General features: G+C 39.2%; 3 protein-coding genes across 3 annotated transcripts; 1 reads left to right on the forward strand and 2 right to left on the reverse strand.

Moving 5' to 3' along the window:
- Positions 1–198: 198 nt before the first annotated feature.
- LOC101297597 (SEC1 family transport protein SLY1-like) lies at positions 199–2,826 on the reverse strand. The gene is made up of 2 exons (XM_004290004.1): positions 2,796–2,826; positions 199–2,471 (listed from the first exon to the last, which is right to left on the reverse strand). The coding sequence occupies exons 1-2, from the start codon at positions 2,824–2,826 to the stop codon at positions 643–645; spliced, it is 1,860 nt and encodes a 619-aa protein (XP_004290052.1). The 3' UTR covers positions 199–642.
- A 304-nt stretch (positions 2,827–3,130) lies between these two features.
- Positions 3,131–5,082, forward strand: LOC101297889. Its single transcript, XM_004290005.1, has 6 exons — positions 3,131–3,239; positions 3,325–3,405; positions 3,659–3,787; positions 3,960–4,022; positions 4,185–4,309; positions 4,724–5,082. The coding sequence occupies exons 1-6, from the start codon at positions 3,144–3,146 to the stop codon at positions 4,914–4,916; spliced, it is 687 nt and encodes a 228-aa protein (XP_004290053.1). The 5' UTR covers positions 3,131–3,143; the 3' UTR covers positions 4,917–5,082.
- A 10,079-nt stretch (positions 5,083–15,161) lies between these two features.
- Positions 15,162–16,352, reverse strand: LOC101309509. The gene has a single exon (XM_004292254.1). The coding sequence runs from the start codon at positions 16,350–16,352 to the stop codon at positions 15,162–15,164; it is 1,191 nt and encodes a 396-aa protein (XP_004292302.1).
- Between the last annotated feature and the right edge of the window lie 188 nt (positions 16,353–16,540).

The following is a 16,540-nucleotide window of genomic DNA, read 5'->3' on the forward strand; positions in this document are numbered from 1 at the left end:
AAAACATCTTGTATACCCAAAGCTAAAACAGTGAGGGTTGAGGAATTGCCTAGCACCACAAAAAGGGCAAAAGAGTTCGCACACTGCACATAAACAACACTCGGTGGACACTAATCCTTGACAACAAATAATATTGTTATAAATTATTCTTAATTGAACTAGTCTGCCTGTGTAACAATGATGTAGCAATCATAAAATAAGACATGGAAATCGAATCCTATATAATATCAAATCTCGTGAGTAATCAAATAGTCTTGGGAAGAAACTAGCATGTTATATGTCTGAATGTTCAGCTTTAAAGCACATCAACAAGGTAAAAATGGCAATAACTTTCTAACAATAGAAACTCTTCACAAAAGATATCTGTTTGACAAAAGCTTCTACATGCTATAACAAAATATGGACTCCAATTGACTTTTCGTGGTGATCCGAGATAATGTAGATCAAAGTCACATATGAAGCCATGATCCAGGCGCCATAAAAAAGAAAGAATTGATAAAAAGAACCACATGGCATCACAGTACCTGCTAACTTTTTCAAACTATGCAGAAAATTATACGGTTTCACTCCCCATGGTTTCTTAGCTTCTCATGATCAGTTTCTTTCATGTGTAAAAACAAGCACTAAATTGCAGGACCAATGTCACTGAGTTGCAGCAGCAACAGGAGCACCACCCAATCCCATTTTCTGACCCAAAAGGGCAAGCTGCTCCACAAACTCCCCTCCTGTGAGTATTTCTGTTGTTCCATAGATAACATGCCTCACAGGCTGTTGACGCTGTACAAGCTCTTGCAGGCTCCCGTACTCCACATAGTTGCCACCCCCAACCATGAACACTATAGCTTCCTTAAAAGGTCCTTTTAAATGGTTGCTTCCCGAGCTTGGCTTTGGAGCACGAGGATCAAACATAAGGTAAGAATCAACTTCTGGATTCGGCTTTCCCTCCATCAAAGCCTCCACTGTCCTAGTTAATGCCAGCTGCCTATCACTAGATAACAAATTTTTCACACCTGCGGTCACAGCGCTAATTGACTGCCCATAGAGTTTCTCTGCCCAATCAACTATGTTGCTTCTGCTGGCAGAATTTGCTGATGCCAATGAAACATTCAGGGACTTGATCTTCTTTACATACTGAAATGCACGGGTATCAACCTCACACTCCCTAAGGGCTGCTTCCACTAATTCGACTTCTGCCTGATTAATGGTTTCTGATGAAATGAGATACATGATAGCAAACCGCAGCTTATCCATCTTAGTTCCTTTCCCTTTAAGCGCGGCCAAAAGTTCTTTTTGATCAATGCCCCCTCTAGCCATCATGTCATATTCCTTGTTGGCAAAAGCATCAAGCGACCTCTCCTTGATCTCACCCAATAACACAGTTGCAATATTGGTGTGCTTATCAATCACCTGCTTCCTTGCAGTCAACTCAGGTAAGGAGTTTACTGCACTCATCAAATGTTTTGTGTTTCCAATCACATCTGTCCCATCAAACTCAGTTCCATCAGTCCCGCCAGTCCGTCTATTTACCTCATCCACGTCCTTCTTATATTTAGCCAATTGGCTCTCAATCTCACCTGCTACTTCAGGAAATGCTAAAGACCAATTTGCTGCCCAAAACGGGTCTGAGCTATCTAACTCATATGACTTCATCCCGCCCTTTTCACCTTGAATATCCAGCCTATTAAGCCTCAACCCAAGAACATCATGCACCAAGGGTTGGTACCTAAAATCATGCTGTATCCCCACAGCCAACTCAAAATTACGATCAAATAGACACAATATAGGGCGCTGAAAAGAGCTCACAAAATTCCCGCCTTCTGTAAACAAATTGTTCTTCGACAACAAGTGGTCACGCAGCCTCTGATCCAATGCCGACGCTACCATCTCAGCCGGACCGCCACGAGGGCACCTGATAATCGGCACAACAGCAAGAGTAGCCAAAACACAGAACAACCCACTAACTATCTTCTCAATAATCTCCTCAATCTCACGGTCCCCTGCTGACGGATCATTCAACTGAACATAACTAGACTTCTGTGCCAAGGAAAACAAATTATCCTCCAGCGTCACAAACTCCAAATACTGATCATGCACCTTTGAAATCCGATGTATCGAATCCGAATTCACAGCCCCAGATGCCAGTTCCTCCAGAAGTGGGCGGGGAATCACAGACGAGAAATTGAGATGGAAGCTATCATAGAGCAGGTTGGACGTGTCGGCAATGATCCGCTGAATGTTGGCATGGGTGGGTTGGACAAAGTAGACTGCAGGCACATCAGGGACAGGGTTTCTCTCCTTATCGATAAGGTAATAAAGGGTCACACCGTGCTTCCGAAGATCCTTAACATGGATCAGTGGGGAGAGAATGCTCTGGCAATACTTATCATAGATCAACATCTTATAAACCTCTTCGTTTGCCATACCCGTCGCATTAACCGGTTGGTTCAGATTCAGCATACGAGCAATACATTCTGAATCGAAAAAAATTACAGATCAAACTCAATATCTCACACGAAATCAAACCTAAGAGAATATATACAATTAAAATAGTGCCAATAACCTATCGAATCCTCCATTTAAGTACAGAAGCTTAGTTCAGAAACTGAAATTACAGATCAAATTCAACAACAAGATCCAAATCTAAGTGAACAGAAGCTCGAAAGGTAATTCCACTACAAATTCCTTAAGGTTTTCTGTGATTGCTAATTGAGATTTGGATTTATAACAGTAATTTAATTTTACTTTCTCGGTTCGGTGAAAAAAATAGATCTAGAAAAGAGAAAAAGCGCAAGTACCTGTTTGCCTTTGCCGGAGATTGAGAGCCATTGACGTGAAATCTACCTCCTCCTTTCCTCAAGAAGCCACAGACTCAGGTCTAAGATTTTCAAAGAGCTCTGCAATTTTTTTATTTTTTATTTTTGGGTCGAAAAAGAGCTCGGAGAATTTTGAGGGTGGAGTTCGGGATATATATATAATTATGGACTGTAGTACTCTGCAGCAAGGTATTTATAAACTGTAGTCATCAAACCAATGAAAACACGCCACGTCAATATAAATAAAGTTTAAATTTTTTGATTGGCTGCCGTCTGGCTTCTTCGAGTCGTAAATAAAGGAGAGCGGAAGCGGAGTTGGGGGCGTTGTAAATGGCGGAGACGACGTCGTTTGGGAGGAACAGGTACTGGATACTGAGGCACGGCAAGAGCATTCCTAATGAGAAAGGCTTAATCGTCTCCTCCATGGTTCGGTTCCTTTTTCCTCTTTTGCATTTTGGTCCTTTGTTTTTCGACTATTTCGTATTTTGACACACTGTGAATTCCCTCGCAGGAAAATGGGACGCGCCCGGAGTATCAATTGGCACCGGAGGGTGTTAATCAGGCAAAACTGGCCGGAGAGTTGTTCCGAAAGGTATGAGTTTATTGGATCAAATTTCACTTTCTGAGCTCTTACATTTAACAAACAAAGAAGACCAATGTCAGCTAGGAAATGTGAGTTTTGTTGTAGAAAATTGTTAGGCTAGGAGATAGAGAAAGGTTGAATGGTTGTCATAGCTCGTAAAGTGTGTAAACGGATGCATGATGCTGATATTGATTGTTGTATTGAAGCATTTGAGCATTTGATCGGTGAGGTTTGTAGATAATTGGGTAACATATATGTGCAGGTCCTTGAGGAAAATAATGTGCCGATTGAGAATGTTCGCATTTGCTACTCTCCATTTTCGAGAACAAGACAGACTGCGCAAGTTGTTGCATCTGTCTTGAATATTCAGTTTGAAGGTGCTCAATGTAAGGTAAGATGCTTTGTTTGTGCCGAACTGCCAGTATATTATTTGTATATGTGCCAGAAGGGGCACTGAAAAAGAGTTGGATTACTTTCTTGTTTACGTAAGTTTGTTTGAGTCTATGATGAATGTAATTACAAACTGATTAAGCCACTGATCAGGAAGTGCATATTTTGGGCAGGTGATGGAAAACCTCCGCGAACGTTTCTTTGGTCCTTCCTATGAGCTCAAGTCACATGATAAAGTAAGTAACCATTAACAGGTTTTTGTGTACTTTTTCCCAATGATTAAAGTGGCAGATGAAGAGCTTCTTTTATAGCCACTTGATTATGAACTGGAGCTGCTAACTTACTATATTCTTCCTAATGAGGCGATATTAATTAAGTTTCTTCACTTTTGCTGGCAGTATAACGAAGTATGGGCTATTGATGAGAAAGATCCACTCATGAAGCCAGAAGGAGGAGAAAGTGTCCATGATGTTGCATCTAGAATTGTAGAGGCTGTGGCAAACATGGAATCGCAATTTCAAGGGTAATTTATATCTGTATTGTATCACTACATGGTATCCATTTTTGCAATAACCAACCAGCATCACTTTTTGTATTTGATTTTCATTTCTCTTTCCTGTTTTTCTTATTTTGTCGCAAAACTGAGCATCTGTTCTAATGAAAATTGCAACTTGCATGTTCTGTTAGAAACCTCCTTTAGTTGAATAACGTTTCACATTGCATTTAATCAGACACAATGGCATTGGCAGACATGAAATCAAATGTACAGAGTTCTTTAAATGATCAAGAAAAGTTACTTTCCAAAAGCTTTCCGCTGAAACAGATGTAGAGTTTATTTTCACCTTCCATAGAGTTAAAAACTAATGATGAAAGAAGTTGTAATTCTTGATAGATAAATTCATGCATGTTAATGAGTTGTGACATGTTCACTATGCAGGTGCACAGTCTTAGTTGTTAGTCATGGCGATACCTTACAAATCTTGCAAACAATATTGAATGCTGCTAAGGCTGATGCAGGATCCACCTATGATGACTTGACTTCAAGAATGCAAGCAGTAAGAACCCCTTCCATCTTGTCAGAGCACCGGAAATTTTCCTTGCTTACTGCAGAGCTTCGGCCAATTCTATGAATATTACATCATTCTAACAAAGCGTCCAGGTCTAAGCACATATAAATGTTCGTAATGACAATAGGCACCTGTCAATTTTATAGTTGCTATTATGAGTTCAATTATTTGATACTGTTATATTTCATAATGCAACGCTCTTCCAACCTTCACTATTCTGCTCTGGACTTCAATTATATATTTTTAATCCTTCATTATTCTCAAGACTTCTGGGTTATGTTTCTACTCCTATCCTTGGAATATTTATGGAAAATAATCAGATAACGCTGGTAGCTCGCAATAGTTGGAGCATTGGAGCATTGGAGCATCCAAAATAGACAACTAAATGGCTAAATCTAAAGGCACCTGGTGGCACTTGAAACTTTTCGATTGAGAAACTTAAGCAAGTCTTCATGATCTCTACCCTAACCTTGGAAGGAACCAAGCCTTTCCAATTCAGGGTGTGTACCAGTCTACCAGACCATGTTAGCACCGGTCCATCATCCAAATAGAAGACGTCCAGAATTCCACCTCCCAAAATATAATTATAAATGCAATTTCCCTCTACTTTGCCGACATAGTTTCAGACTTTCAGGAAAAAAAAAAGAAAAAAAAGAATGATGCTTGCCAAAATGGACAAAAGAAAAAAACTTGTTGTCTCGCCTAAACTTTTTACCTCATCAAAGTTACCACGCTCGTTGTCGATCTTGTACATTACAGTACTTCTTTTAGCTTTTCTTCAGTGTTTTTATATCCCTCGTCATACGACGTCATTTATCCTAGATTTACGGTGGTGTGGTATTTTGTTTTTCGATTTGCTTGTTGTCTGGGTTCAAATGAATACATAAACACCCTCTGAAGTTTGAACCCAAGACAACAAGCAAATCGAAAAACAAAATACCACACCACCGCACCAGATGTAGCACAGTGAAACTCATTAGCTTTTACTACCAAAAAAACATAGCCGCTGTTTGGTGACAAAACGAGTCGTAGCTTCTATTAAATTCTAAAGCATTTAATTTAAATCGGTTCGTCTACCATAAACTTGGCATGAACCAACTAAGTCGAGAGTTTTCATCCATCTCAAAACTTGGAAATGATCACTCAATTCTTCCAGTATCTAAGTAGAAAATGCCGATCTCACGTGATGTGTGAATAGTTTCATAATCCTTTGCTCTTGTTGCGAAATAGATGCAATTCCCTCGTAAGTCTTTGAAATCGCTGGCTAAAAGGGACAATGAAGAATTATCCTCTGCCAGAAATAATATTTGGTCTCCTAAATCTTGTACCCTACGAAACTTATTATTGTCTGGATCAAGCTTGTATACTATAAAACATCTTGTCCTCAGATAGACATTATCATCACTAAAAGAAGATTTCAGCAGGTGCAGTGCTTTACATAAGAATTGTCCAACCCACCCTAGAACGTTCTCGTTCTGCTCATTACCTTCCATGTCATTCTCATCTCCTTCTCCGAAGTTGTTGTTGTTGATGTTGCCTTCCTCATCAACCACATGGCCTTCCATGACATCTTCACCACCATTGCCTTGAATTTGATAAATCAACAGCAATTGATTGTTTGTTGTTTCTGACAAGTATGTCGTGCACATCTCTCCTTCGAATTCTTGGATTAGTAACCCTTCATCTATCCACCATTCTTCTTTCTCATATATCACCTTCAATTTCACTTCTTCATCTCCGGACTTTAAACTGCGATTTTCAATCCAGGTTTCAGCACCACATTCACTGCTATCCCTAACCAAGGCATATAGAGTCGTCCCTGTACTGGAAAACAATATATTGTAAACACAGCCAATACTGTCGTTTTCATCAAATACCTGAAAGACGGTCCAGCTTTTGTCTCTAGGTCTGCATAAAAGCAGTTTTTGAGTACCAAGAGTTGCTGCGACCAAACATGTTGATACATCTGGGCTAGATAATACAACATTAGGATTAATGAGAGAATTGTCAAAATTTTCTTTATAGCCGGGAACTGGAGGAAGTCTTTGCTGTGCTCCTAAAACTGGATTTACAAGATATATTGCTCGCTTTCGTCTTCTGGTTATCCTGTTATAGTGCTCCCAGTCCAGCATAACCAACCAACCTCTGGAAGAATCGAGGAAATAAGCTGATCTCTGATTAGTAATTCTCCCAACTAGTTTATTCAGCCTCGATGACTTGAAATCAGGGCAAGGTAGCCTCGATTTGAAAACTTTGCCCTCTGAGAGGCTTGAGAAGGTCAAGCTATCTCTTGTTTTGGGTTGAGGGTGTACTAACCATGGGAGTTGTGGACAAGTCGGGATTTCTCTTCGCATACAAACTAACCTCCAAGAATTACACAAACTGCTTAAGCGAGCTCGACCACTCAAACTCATGCGCTTAACAATCATCTCTTTGACATCTTCAGGTGGTTCCTGCCAGCAACTCAACTCCTCATTTTCCTTTATCTTGCTGTCTTGTCTCTGGTAATAATAAGTTTAAAGGATCTTGAGGAAACCAGACGTGGTTAGGGCAAGGTAGTCTACCACATTCTTCTGTCTCTTAATCACGGTTGAGAGCATTTTCGTTCGTCTACAAATTAGTAATCTCTCAATTTCGTCTACAAAATGCTCCTTTTTATAATGCTTCCGGTATTTCAAAAAAACAATGCTTCCGATTGGTCGATTCCTACAAGGAGTTGGCTTTTTGTGTACATGTTGGATTAGAAGTGGTGATCACAATTAATTAGGATTGTTTTAATTAACCCTAAAACTTAATTAATGGGTAAAATATTAAACTGATCGATCGAAATAGGAATGCATGGCCGATGCTCAACATGTCTCCAAGGCTCCAAGCTTAGGATCACGTTTAAAGATCATATAAGTACACATATGGTGGTGTAAGAGGACTAGAGGAGATCGAGGATCAGACAAGTCCAACGGTGGTAGATGACTATACTTCGTCTCTCCGTACAAATACTTCAACAAAGTTACCGCACTCGTTATCTATTTTGTACGCTACACAACTTGGTCCCCATAAACCATCCTCAATGCCGGCCTTCTCCGTCATAAACACCTTCAATCCTTCACCATCAACCTCATTGCCTTTCCAATCGGTACTGATCGAAATTATGAAATGGAACAATATTATGAAGGATTGAAACATATACTTCAATCCTTTTTTGTCAAGAAATGAATATATAATTTATTAATTAAAAGGCAAGTCCGGATTACAAACCCTCCAAATGTAAGGCCAAAAAGCTAATAACAAAGAGCATGGGTCTCCAATTTGATCAAACTAGAAATTGGAGGAAACCAACAACTCGTTAAACTATTAACCAAAAACCCTACAACTGAAAGCATAAATACAACAACACTAACAAATCTACCACACACCCCACCCATGCATGCTAACATTGTCGTTGCCATCGCCGGCCGCCAGCAGCTGTGAGTAAGTGAAGAGTGCTAAATCGAAGCATTGAAAAAAAAAATGATACCAGCGAGAAGTATACCATAAGGTCCACCACAACCATTGCCAAGTCTGAGAATTGCTCATGACCTGCATAAGCTGTTATTGAAACCAGATAGATAGAAAATAAAATGGAAAACATGTGAGCAACTGCCCCTTAAGGGAGGAGAAACATTTGTTTCAGTAGCTACATTAATTACTCGAGCAGGCAATTGTGAGGATGTGCAAGAAGGAAACAAACGTACCGGGAAGTGTTAAGCAGACAGACGATGAAGAATATTCCACCTGGTCATATATATGAGAAGTTAGGTAAATGCTTATAAAATTAAAATGAGATAGACTTCAACTAAAATAAATTAGGTACCTAAATTAAGGTGACAGATTCAATTGTGAGTAGAAGAAGCTAAATACTAATAGCATATATACGTTATGAATACACATCAACTTGAGGAGCTAATGCTGCCATAGATGAATGGTGAAGCTGGCTATGAAAGAGGCAGATGTAACAAAAGTTAGAGAATATATATCACTCTACTATTTTCAAGTTCGAAACACTTGGGAAAACTGGTAGCTAGGATATATACATATTTAAGACAATGAGGTCAACAAAAGACTTTTGAAAAGAGTGGTAGAATTGCTTGGGGAAGAATTAATTCTTTAGTGCCTCCCAAGTAAAACTGTAATGCAACTAACTGATGGAACCAGCTACTCTATAGAAACATGTAAAGATGACATTTCTACATGCAATTAATGCAAAGATATGTATCTGGTGGATATGAAATTGATAGGAATATAGATTGAGAGATTTGAAAAAGATGAAAACTTGATATATTGATTGAAAAAGATAACAAACCTGCTGTTCTAAGAAATAGGAAATGGTAATTTCTTAAACTTTCCCAACAGACAAGGCTCAGAAATAAACTGTTCAGAATCACTTACACTATGAATATTACACTTCTTCAGCATTGCCCTAATTATGGCATTTGAGGGGTACCCAAACCTTTGATGACATAGTGAATACTTGACAAGTTTTCCAACAAAACTAGCAGCTTAAGTTGAAGGAGAGGAAGCCACAGCTGTTGTAGATTTCTCTGCAGACTTATTGAGCAGTGGTAGATCAAAAGAATGGGATACAACCCTTGCTTACTTAGTCCCTTGTAGAGAATTGGGTGCCCAACACCTTGTCCGGTATGAGTGATATATAGGCAGTTGTGCTCCATTACGGCATTACTAATATGAAGATTCTGAACTAAGTCTGAGGCATTGTAAGGGGTGACATTGTTGAGCATCATGGGATTGCAGGACATGTGATTTGTTGCTCCTGTAACTGCATGCCAGAATTGTGGCGCACTTGTGGTTGCTGCAAGCATTGCAGTTGCATCATGTGCTAGTGTTGCCATTTTGTTGCTGATTAGGAAATCCAAACAGAAAATGTCACTTTTCAACCTTTTGGTTCTTCATGCCACAGTATATATGCAATCTTCAAAGTTCTGGTTGTTTCCAGAGTTGCTCCTGAAACCTCCATTATTGCCAAAGTTTCTATTATTGCCTCCTCCCCTTTGCATATTGGCTAGAGCTCGGCAAGCTCTTGCACCATGACTAACTTTGTTGCAGAATTGACATGTCAGAGAGTTGTTTGCTCCATTGTTGAAGCCTGAATTGATGAAACCACCATTGAATCCTGCATTATTATTCATCCCACCAAAGTTTGGATTGAAGCCACCTTTGAATCCTGCATTGTTGTTCATCCCACCAAAGCTACTGTTGAAGGGCCTTGCAGCATTAAATTGACCATTGAAGGGTCTAGGGTTGCCTCTACCAGCAAAGAAACCAGATGGTTGGTATCAGAGCCAGGTTTGATCTTGAAAATCCCCTTAGAAATCAAACATCTTTATTCTACTGTCAAAGTCTGTAACTTTATAAGAAGTTCATATCTTACTGCTAATTTCAGTTGATCATATTGTAGAATCTGTCATGGCTTCACCGACCACCACCTCATCAATCCTCATATGATATTGAATTGCTTAATTAATTGTCATCGATATATCCTAAGCTATATGGGATATATTTTGATTATGCGAGTGTGATATGGAAGTAAATAACGAACAATCAATCAAGGTAGAGACATTTGATAACAGATAGAACTACGATATTAATTTATTTTCTCACAATCAAAAAAACAAATTTGAAGAAAAGCCAGCAAATGTCTGGATTGATAAAACTATATGTAATTATGTGTGTGTGTGTGTATATATATATATATATATCAGGGCTTCTCAGCTGCGGACGTTCGTATTTATTCTTACGATGCGGATTTCCACTTTACACGCATTTTTCAATCGAATTTTCACATCTCCACCGTCTAGTATATAGACACTATTGTATAGATCATCTCTACAAAATTTCAGCCAATTTGGTTATCATTAAGACACTCAAAACTGCGTTTTTCTATTATAAACATGAACGGTTCAAGTTCGACAAAATAATGTTCATCCATTGGTTTAATCGAGTTGAGTGTCTTAATGATAACTAAATTGGCTGAAATTTTGCAGAGATGATCTATACATTAGTATCTAAAGACTAGACGGTGGAGATGTGAAAATTCGATTGAAAAATGAGTGTAAAATAGAAATCCGCACCGTAAGAATAAATGCGGACATCCGCACCTGAGAAAGTCTATATATATATATATATATAAATGATCTTGACTCGGAAAGATCAAGAAGTAATTAGAAGCATCAATTTAATATGGGAAATGATTGATACCATAAACTTGGCATGAACCAACTAAGTATAGAGTCTTCTCCCATCTCAAAACTGGGAAATGATCGCGCAATTCTTCCAGTGTCAAGTAGAAAATGCCGATCTCACGTGATGTATGAATAGTAGTTTTATACTCCTTTCCTCTTGTTGCAAAATAGATGCAATTCCCTCGTAAGTCTTTGAAATCGCTAGCTAAAAGGGACAAGGAACAACTACCCTCTGCCAGAAACAATATTTGGTCTCCTAGATCTTGTACCCTGCGAAACTTATTATTGTCTTGATCAATCTTGTATACTCCAAAATATCTTGTCCTCCTATAGGGAATCTCTGCTGGCTTGTTTCTATTTAGAAAAGATTTCAGGTGCAGTGCTTTACGTAAGATTTGTCCAACCCACCCTAGAACGTTCTCGTTCTGCTCATTACCTTCCATGTCATTCTCATCTCCTTCTCCGTTGTTGTTATTGTCATCGTCACCAACATCATTGCCATAAATTTGATAAGTCAACATAAGTTCATTGTTTGTTGATTCTGACAAGTATGCCCTGCAAATCTCTCCTTCTTAGGTCAACAACCCTTCATCAACCCACCTGTCATATATCACCTTCAGTTCCACTTCCTCATCTCCGAACTTTAAACTGCGATTTTCAATCCAGGTTTCAGCACGGCAATGACTGCTATCCCTAACCAAGACATATAGCAGCATCCCAGTACTGAAAAACAATATATTGATAACACGGCCTAGACTGTCGTTTTCATCAAATAGCTGAAAGACGCTCCAGCTTTTGTCTCTAGGTCTACATAAAAGCAATTTTGCTTACCAAGAGTTGCTGCCACCATACATGTTGCTACATCTGGGCTAGATAATTTAACTTGACCAAGGAGAGAATCGTCAGAATTGTCTTTATAGCCAGGAATTGTTTGTAAAGGAGGAAGTCGATGCTGGGCTCCTGAAATTGGATTCACAAGATACATTACCAGCCGCTTTCTTCTTAAAATTAAGCTGTAATAGAGGTCCCACTCCTGCATAACCAACCAACCTCTGGAAGACTCGAAAAAAGAAGATGTCCGATTAGTACTTGTCCCAACTAGCAGCCTTTCCAGCCTCGACTTGAAATCAGGGCAAGGCAGCCTCGACTTGAAAACTTTGCCCTCTGAAAGGCTAGAGAAGCTCAAGCTATCTCCTGTTTTGGCTTGAGGGTGTACTAACCATGGGAGTTGTGGACAAGTCGGGATATCTCTTCGCATACAAACTGACCTCCAAGACTTGCACAAACTGCTTAAGCGAACTCGACCACTGAAACTCATGTGCTTAACGATCATCTCTTTGACATCTTCAGGTGGTCTCCTGCCAACAACCCAACTCTTCCTCCTCCTCCTGGTTTATCTTGCTGTCTAGTCTCTGGTAATGATAAGTTAAAGCTTGAGGAAACCAGACGTGGTTAGGGCAAGGTAGTCTACCATATTCTTCTGAGTCTTAATCACGGTTGAGAGCATTTTCGATTTTTCGTTCGGTCGTCTAGCTACAAATTAGTAATCTCTCAATTTCGTCTACAAATAGCTCCGTTTTATAATGAATCGGGTTTGGCCGATTCCTACAAGGAGTTGGCTTTGTGTATGCATGTGGGATTAATTAGAAGTGGTGATCAATTAGTGTTGTTTTGATTAATAAAAATATTAACTGAAATAGGAATAGGAATGACCGATGTTCAACATGTCTCCAAGCTTAAGATTATGGTACGTACACATACGACTATATATATGAGAGCATGATGTGTTGAAAATATGAATATCCCATAAAAAAACGGGCATGTTGTAAATATTTGTAAAAAACCAAGTTTAGGTGTGAGTCACAAATTACTTTATTAATTTGTTATAGCAAGTTCACATGTGTGTTGAGAACTAAAAATCTAATTATCAAGCCCAGTTCACTCTATAAGCCCAATTCACGCTTTAAGGCGAATTTTACTCGAAAACAGCATGTCATGCACGTGGACCTAAACCACATTTATGTACTTGAGGCTTACAAGAACGAGTGTGGTGTGGAAGATAACAAAATTGCATGAGGTCCATTATTAATTTTAGGATCGTTGATAATTTCGGGATATTGGGACCGAAATTCATGCCCAACGACCTAATTTCTATACGGATAAATGAAGAGATGCCTAAAAACCAAGCCCAAACACTTTAAAATCCACTTTGACATAAGATTCTTAATCCCAGCCACATAATAAATCATTTTCCCAAAACACAATGTCACGCAAAAGCAGTCCCAGCGACAAAATCCCAGCAGCACAAACTGACAAGCCTACAATCACATATTTCAAAGCCTATATATTCTATAATTTCAGCTTTAGACACAAACTGACAAGCCTAGAGGCAATACAAAAACCAATACACGCTTTAACCCTACTCATCCCCGGCCCTATACCTAGCAGAAAAAAACCCTAAACCAAGATTCTTTTAGTTGTTGTTATCGCCTATAAATACATGTTGTTCAGGAACCAGAAGAGAGGAGGCTAGCAAGCTCTCTAGTACTCCTCTTCTATCATCTTTCCCACCATGCTTCTCTCCCAAGCCTTTATCCAATCTCATTAACCACTTCATATTCAAGAACAACCCAAAGAAAACATATATGTCATGCAAATCCTAAGCAATTCCCCTAATCCATACCCTTCTTTAAATCACTGTCGGAATCTCTTCTTCAAAAACATATGTTTTTCTAGCTCCAACGCCATGCACCTCTTGCTAAGCCTTTTCGAGAATGTTTGGTTCACTGTTATTAACTTGCAAAGAGCTGCCGAGAGGAACACAAGAGTAAACTTCATTGGATTCTCAGTCCTTCAAAGTTTGATAGGCCTAGTCTTCGCTAACTTAGACAAAGGGGACAGATTTTGGGCTCGGCCATGCTTGTCTCACTGTTGTATCACCCTTAATTAAAAGTGTCCTCACAACATGTTACTGAGTAATTAGGTGGAAACAACAACGTACATTGATCCTAAATAATTGACTTGTTTCGTGTAATTTTTGCGCCCTTGATCACAAATAATATAAATCTAGGACAAGATAATACAGAGCAACACAACAACCCTAGTAAGGCCTTGCAAACACTTGATAATTAGGGGTTTGGTTGTGGTATATATATGCATGTCATGCATACAACTAACAAGGGAAGGAGCACGTGCAGCAGAGGTGCTGGGTTTTGGAAATTTGCCTATAAAGGCAGGTGTGTATGCTGTGCATATACACAGCAGAATTTTCAGATAATTAGAGGAACATAATTAGAGGTAAATACAGACACTTGATAGAATTTCATCTCGTTCTAGTTTTGTTAACGACATGCGTGCGGGCTTTGTTTTGAACTCTTGAAACCCTAACTAAGACCTAAACTCTAAATCTTTCTTCTTCTTTTTTGATTCAAGATCCCAATATCCTAAAGGCATCGTAGGCCTAAGGACTAATCCGTTGGGGGTCTAGACAGCCAGCAAGACATTACAGCCCCTCCCCTGGCCACTTTTGACAGTGTAGTGATTCGAACCTAGGTTCGGAAATACACCCAACAAGACAATAACTATTATGCTACCTTGCAGAACTCTAAACCTTGAACCCTGTAACTTCGATTAAAACTGCTCTATGCTGTCATGTTCACTTAATTGCAGATCGGTCATAACATTAATTGCTCTATACGTACGTCATGCTGTAAGCTAGTTGCCTATTTTTTTTTCGGTCAAGTAAGCTAGTTGCCTATATATCCACAATAATAAGAAACATTGGCATTGCAGGCAACAGGGGTATCAGGTATGGAATTGAATAAACTATAAAACTTATACAAATGATCCTTAAGGTGTGTAGTGTACTCGTGATAATAACTTCATAGATTCGATACGTCGGTTCAAGCCTTTGATGACTAATAAATCGTAGACAAGGGATCGATGTTAAATTTAATTTCCACCGAATGATTCTTGTGGACATTTATATGCCATAGTACTGTACGTGTAAACTAAATTATTATTGCACTAAAAAATTTCATACAAAGTTAAGGAATCGAACCAGAAGTCTTCACTACCATAAACTTGGAGTGAACCACCCCTTCTGACCCTCCAGGTTGACAACATCTGGAAACAATCTCTCAGTTTTTCCAGTGTCCAAATATAAAATGCTGATCGTTTCATGTTGTACAAAATAAATGCAGTTTCCTAGTAATTCTTCGTGATCACTGGCTCGAAAGGACAATGAAGAACCATTTTCGGCCAAAAACAATGTTTCGTCCTCCAAACTTTGTACCCTCAAGAAGTTGCCACACTCGACGTCAATCTTGTATACAATGAAACCACTCGTCGTCACGGACGATATTCGGCTTCCCGGCTCATCATTGATGAATGTGCGATCTAGCATTTGATGGATGAGCAAGACTTCATTGTTGATAGATGATTCTATCATGTAAGATATGCTGTTGAAGCTTGCTATTTCGTCATAGATCAACTTCAATTCCACGACATGATCTTCAAAAGTTATGGGGTAAGATACAACTGTGCAGCGTTCGCTAGCATAGTTATGACGAAGCAAGGCGTAGAGCGTGGTACCTGAGAAGAATATATCAGTGACACCAATGTAATTGTCCTTAAGCTCGAAGACAATCCATCTTTTATCTCCAGGTCTGCAAAAACCTAACTCATGACTACTAAAAAATGCTGCCACTATACATTTTAAGGTATTTGGACTAGACAGTGCAATTTTAGTAACAAAGTTTTGGGGTTCACGCCATTTCCTAAAACCGATTCGGAAAGTTACAATTGTTTTCAAGGCCGGAAGGTTGTGTTGAACTCCAGAAAGTGGATTTATCATAAACATATGACCTTCTGGTCGTCTTCCTCTAAACAGAATCAACCAACCTCTGGAAGAAGCATGAAAACACACGCCTTTAACTGGCTTAGGCATATTCAACCACACAACTTCGCGCTTAGAGAGGTTGGCAAAGCTCAAGAACTGAGAATTTGGGGGTTGAGGGAGCACTAACCAGGGGAGTTGTCCACCACTGGGCATGTCTCTTCGAGTAGCAAACGACTGCCAGTACTTGCACACGAAGCTTAAGCGTAAACGATCATCTAAGCTCATATGTTGTAATATTTTTTGCATGATATCTTCTGGTGGATGCTGCCAGCACCCATAACAAGTTTGGTCGTCGACGCTGGTCGATATGTTCTGTTGTCTGTTTCTCTTTGTCGCGGAACGAGTCTGAATCATCTCATTCATCTTGGGAAGAAATTAAATAAGATGGTTATGTACGTGTATATAACTTTATGTTACAGTTGAGTGACTCTTAACAAAATTTATAGTGAAGAGCTTGATCGCTATATTTATCCTATTCCTATAGGAACAGGATTTCATGTTCGAATAGGAATTGTAATAGATCTTTATTACTAGTTTTTTTTTTTTTTTTT

The sequence above is a fragment of the Fragaria vesca genome, linkage group LG2 (genome assembly GCF_000184155.1).
Source record: "Fragaria vesca subsp. vesca linkage group LG2, FraVesHawaii_1.0, whole genome shotgun sequence".
Taxonomy (NCBI): Eukaryota; Viridiplantae; Streptophyta; class Magnoliopsida; order Rosales; family Rosaceae; genus Fragaria; species Fragaria vesca.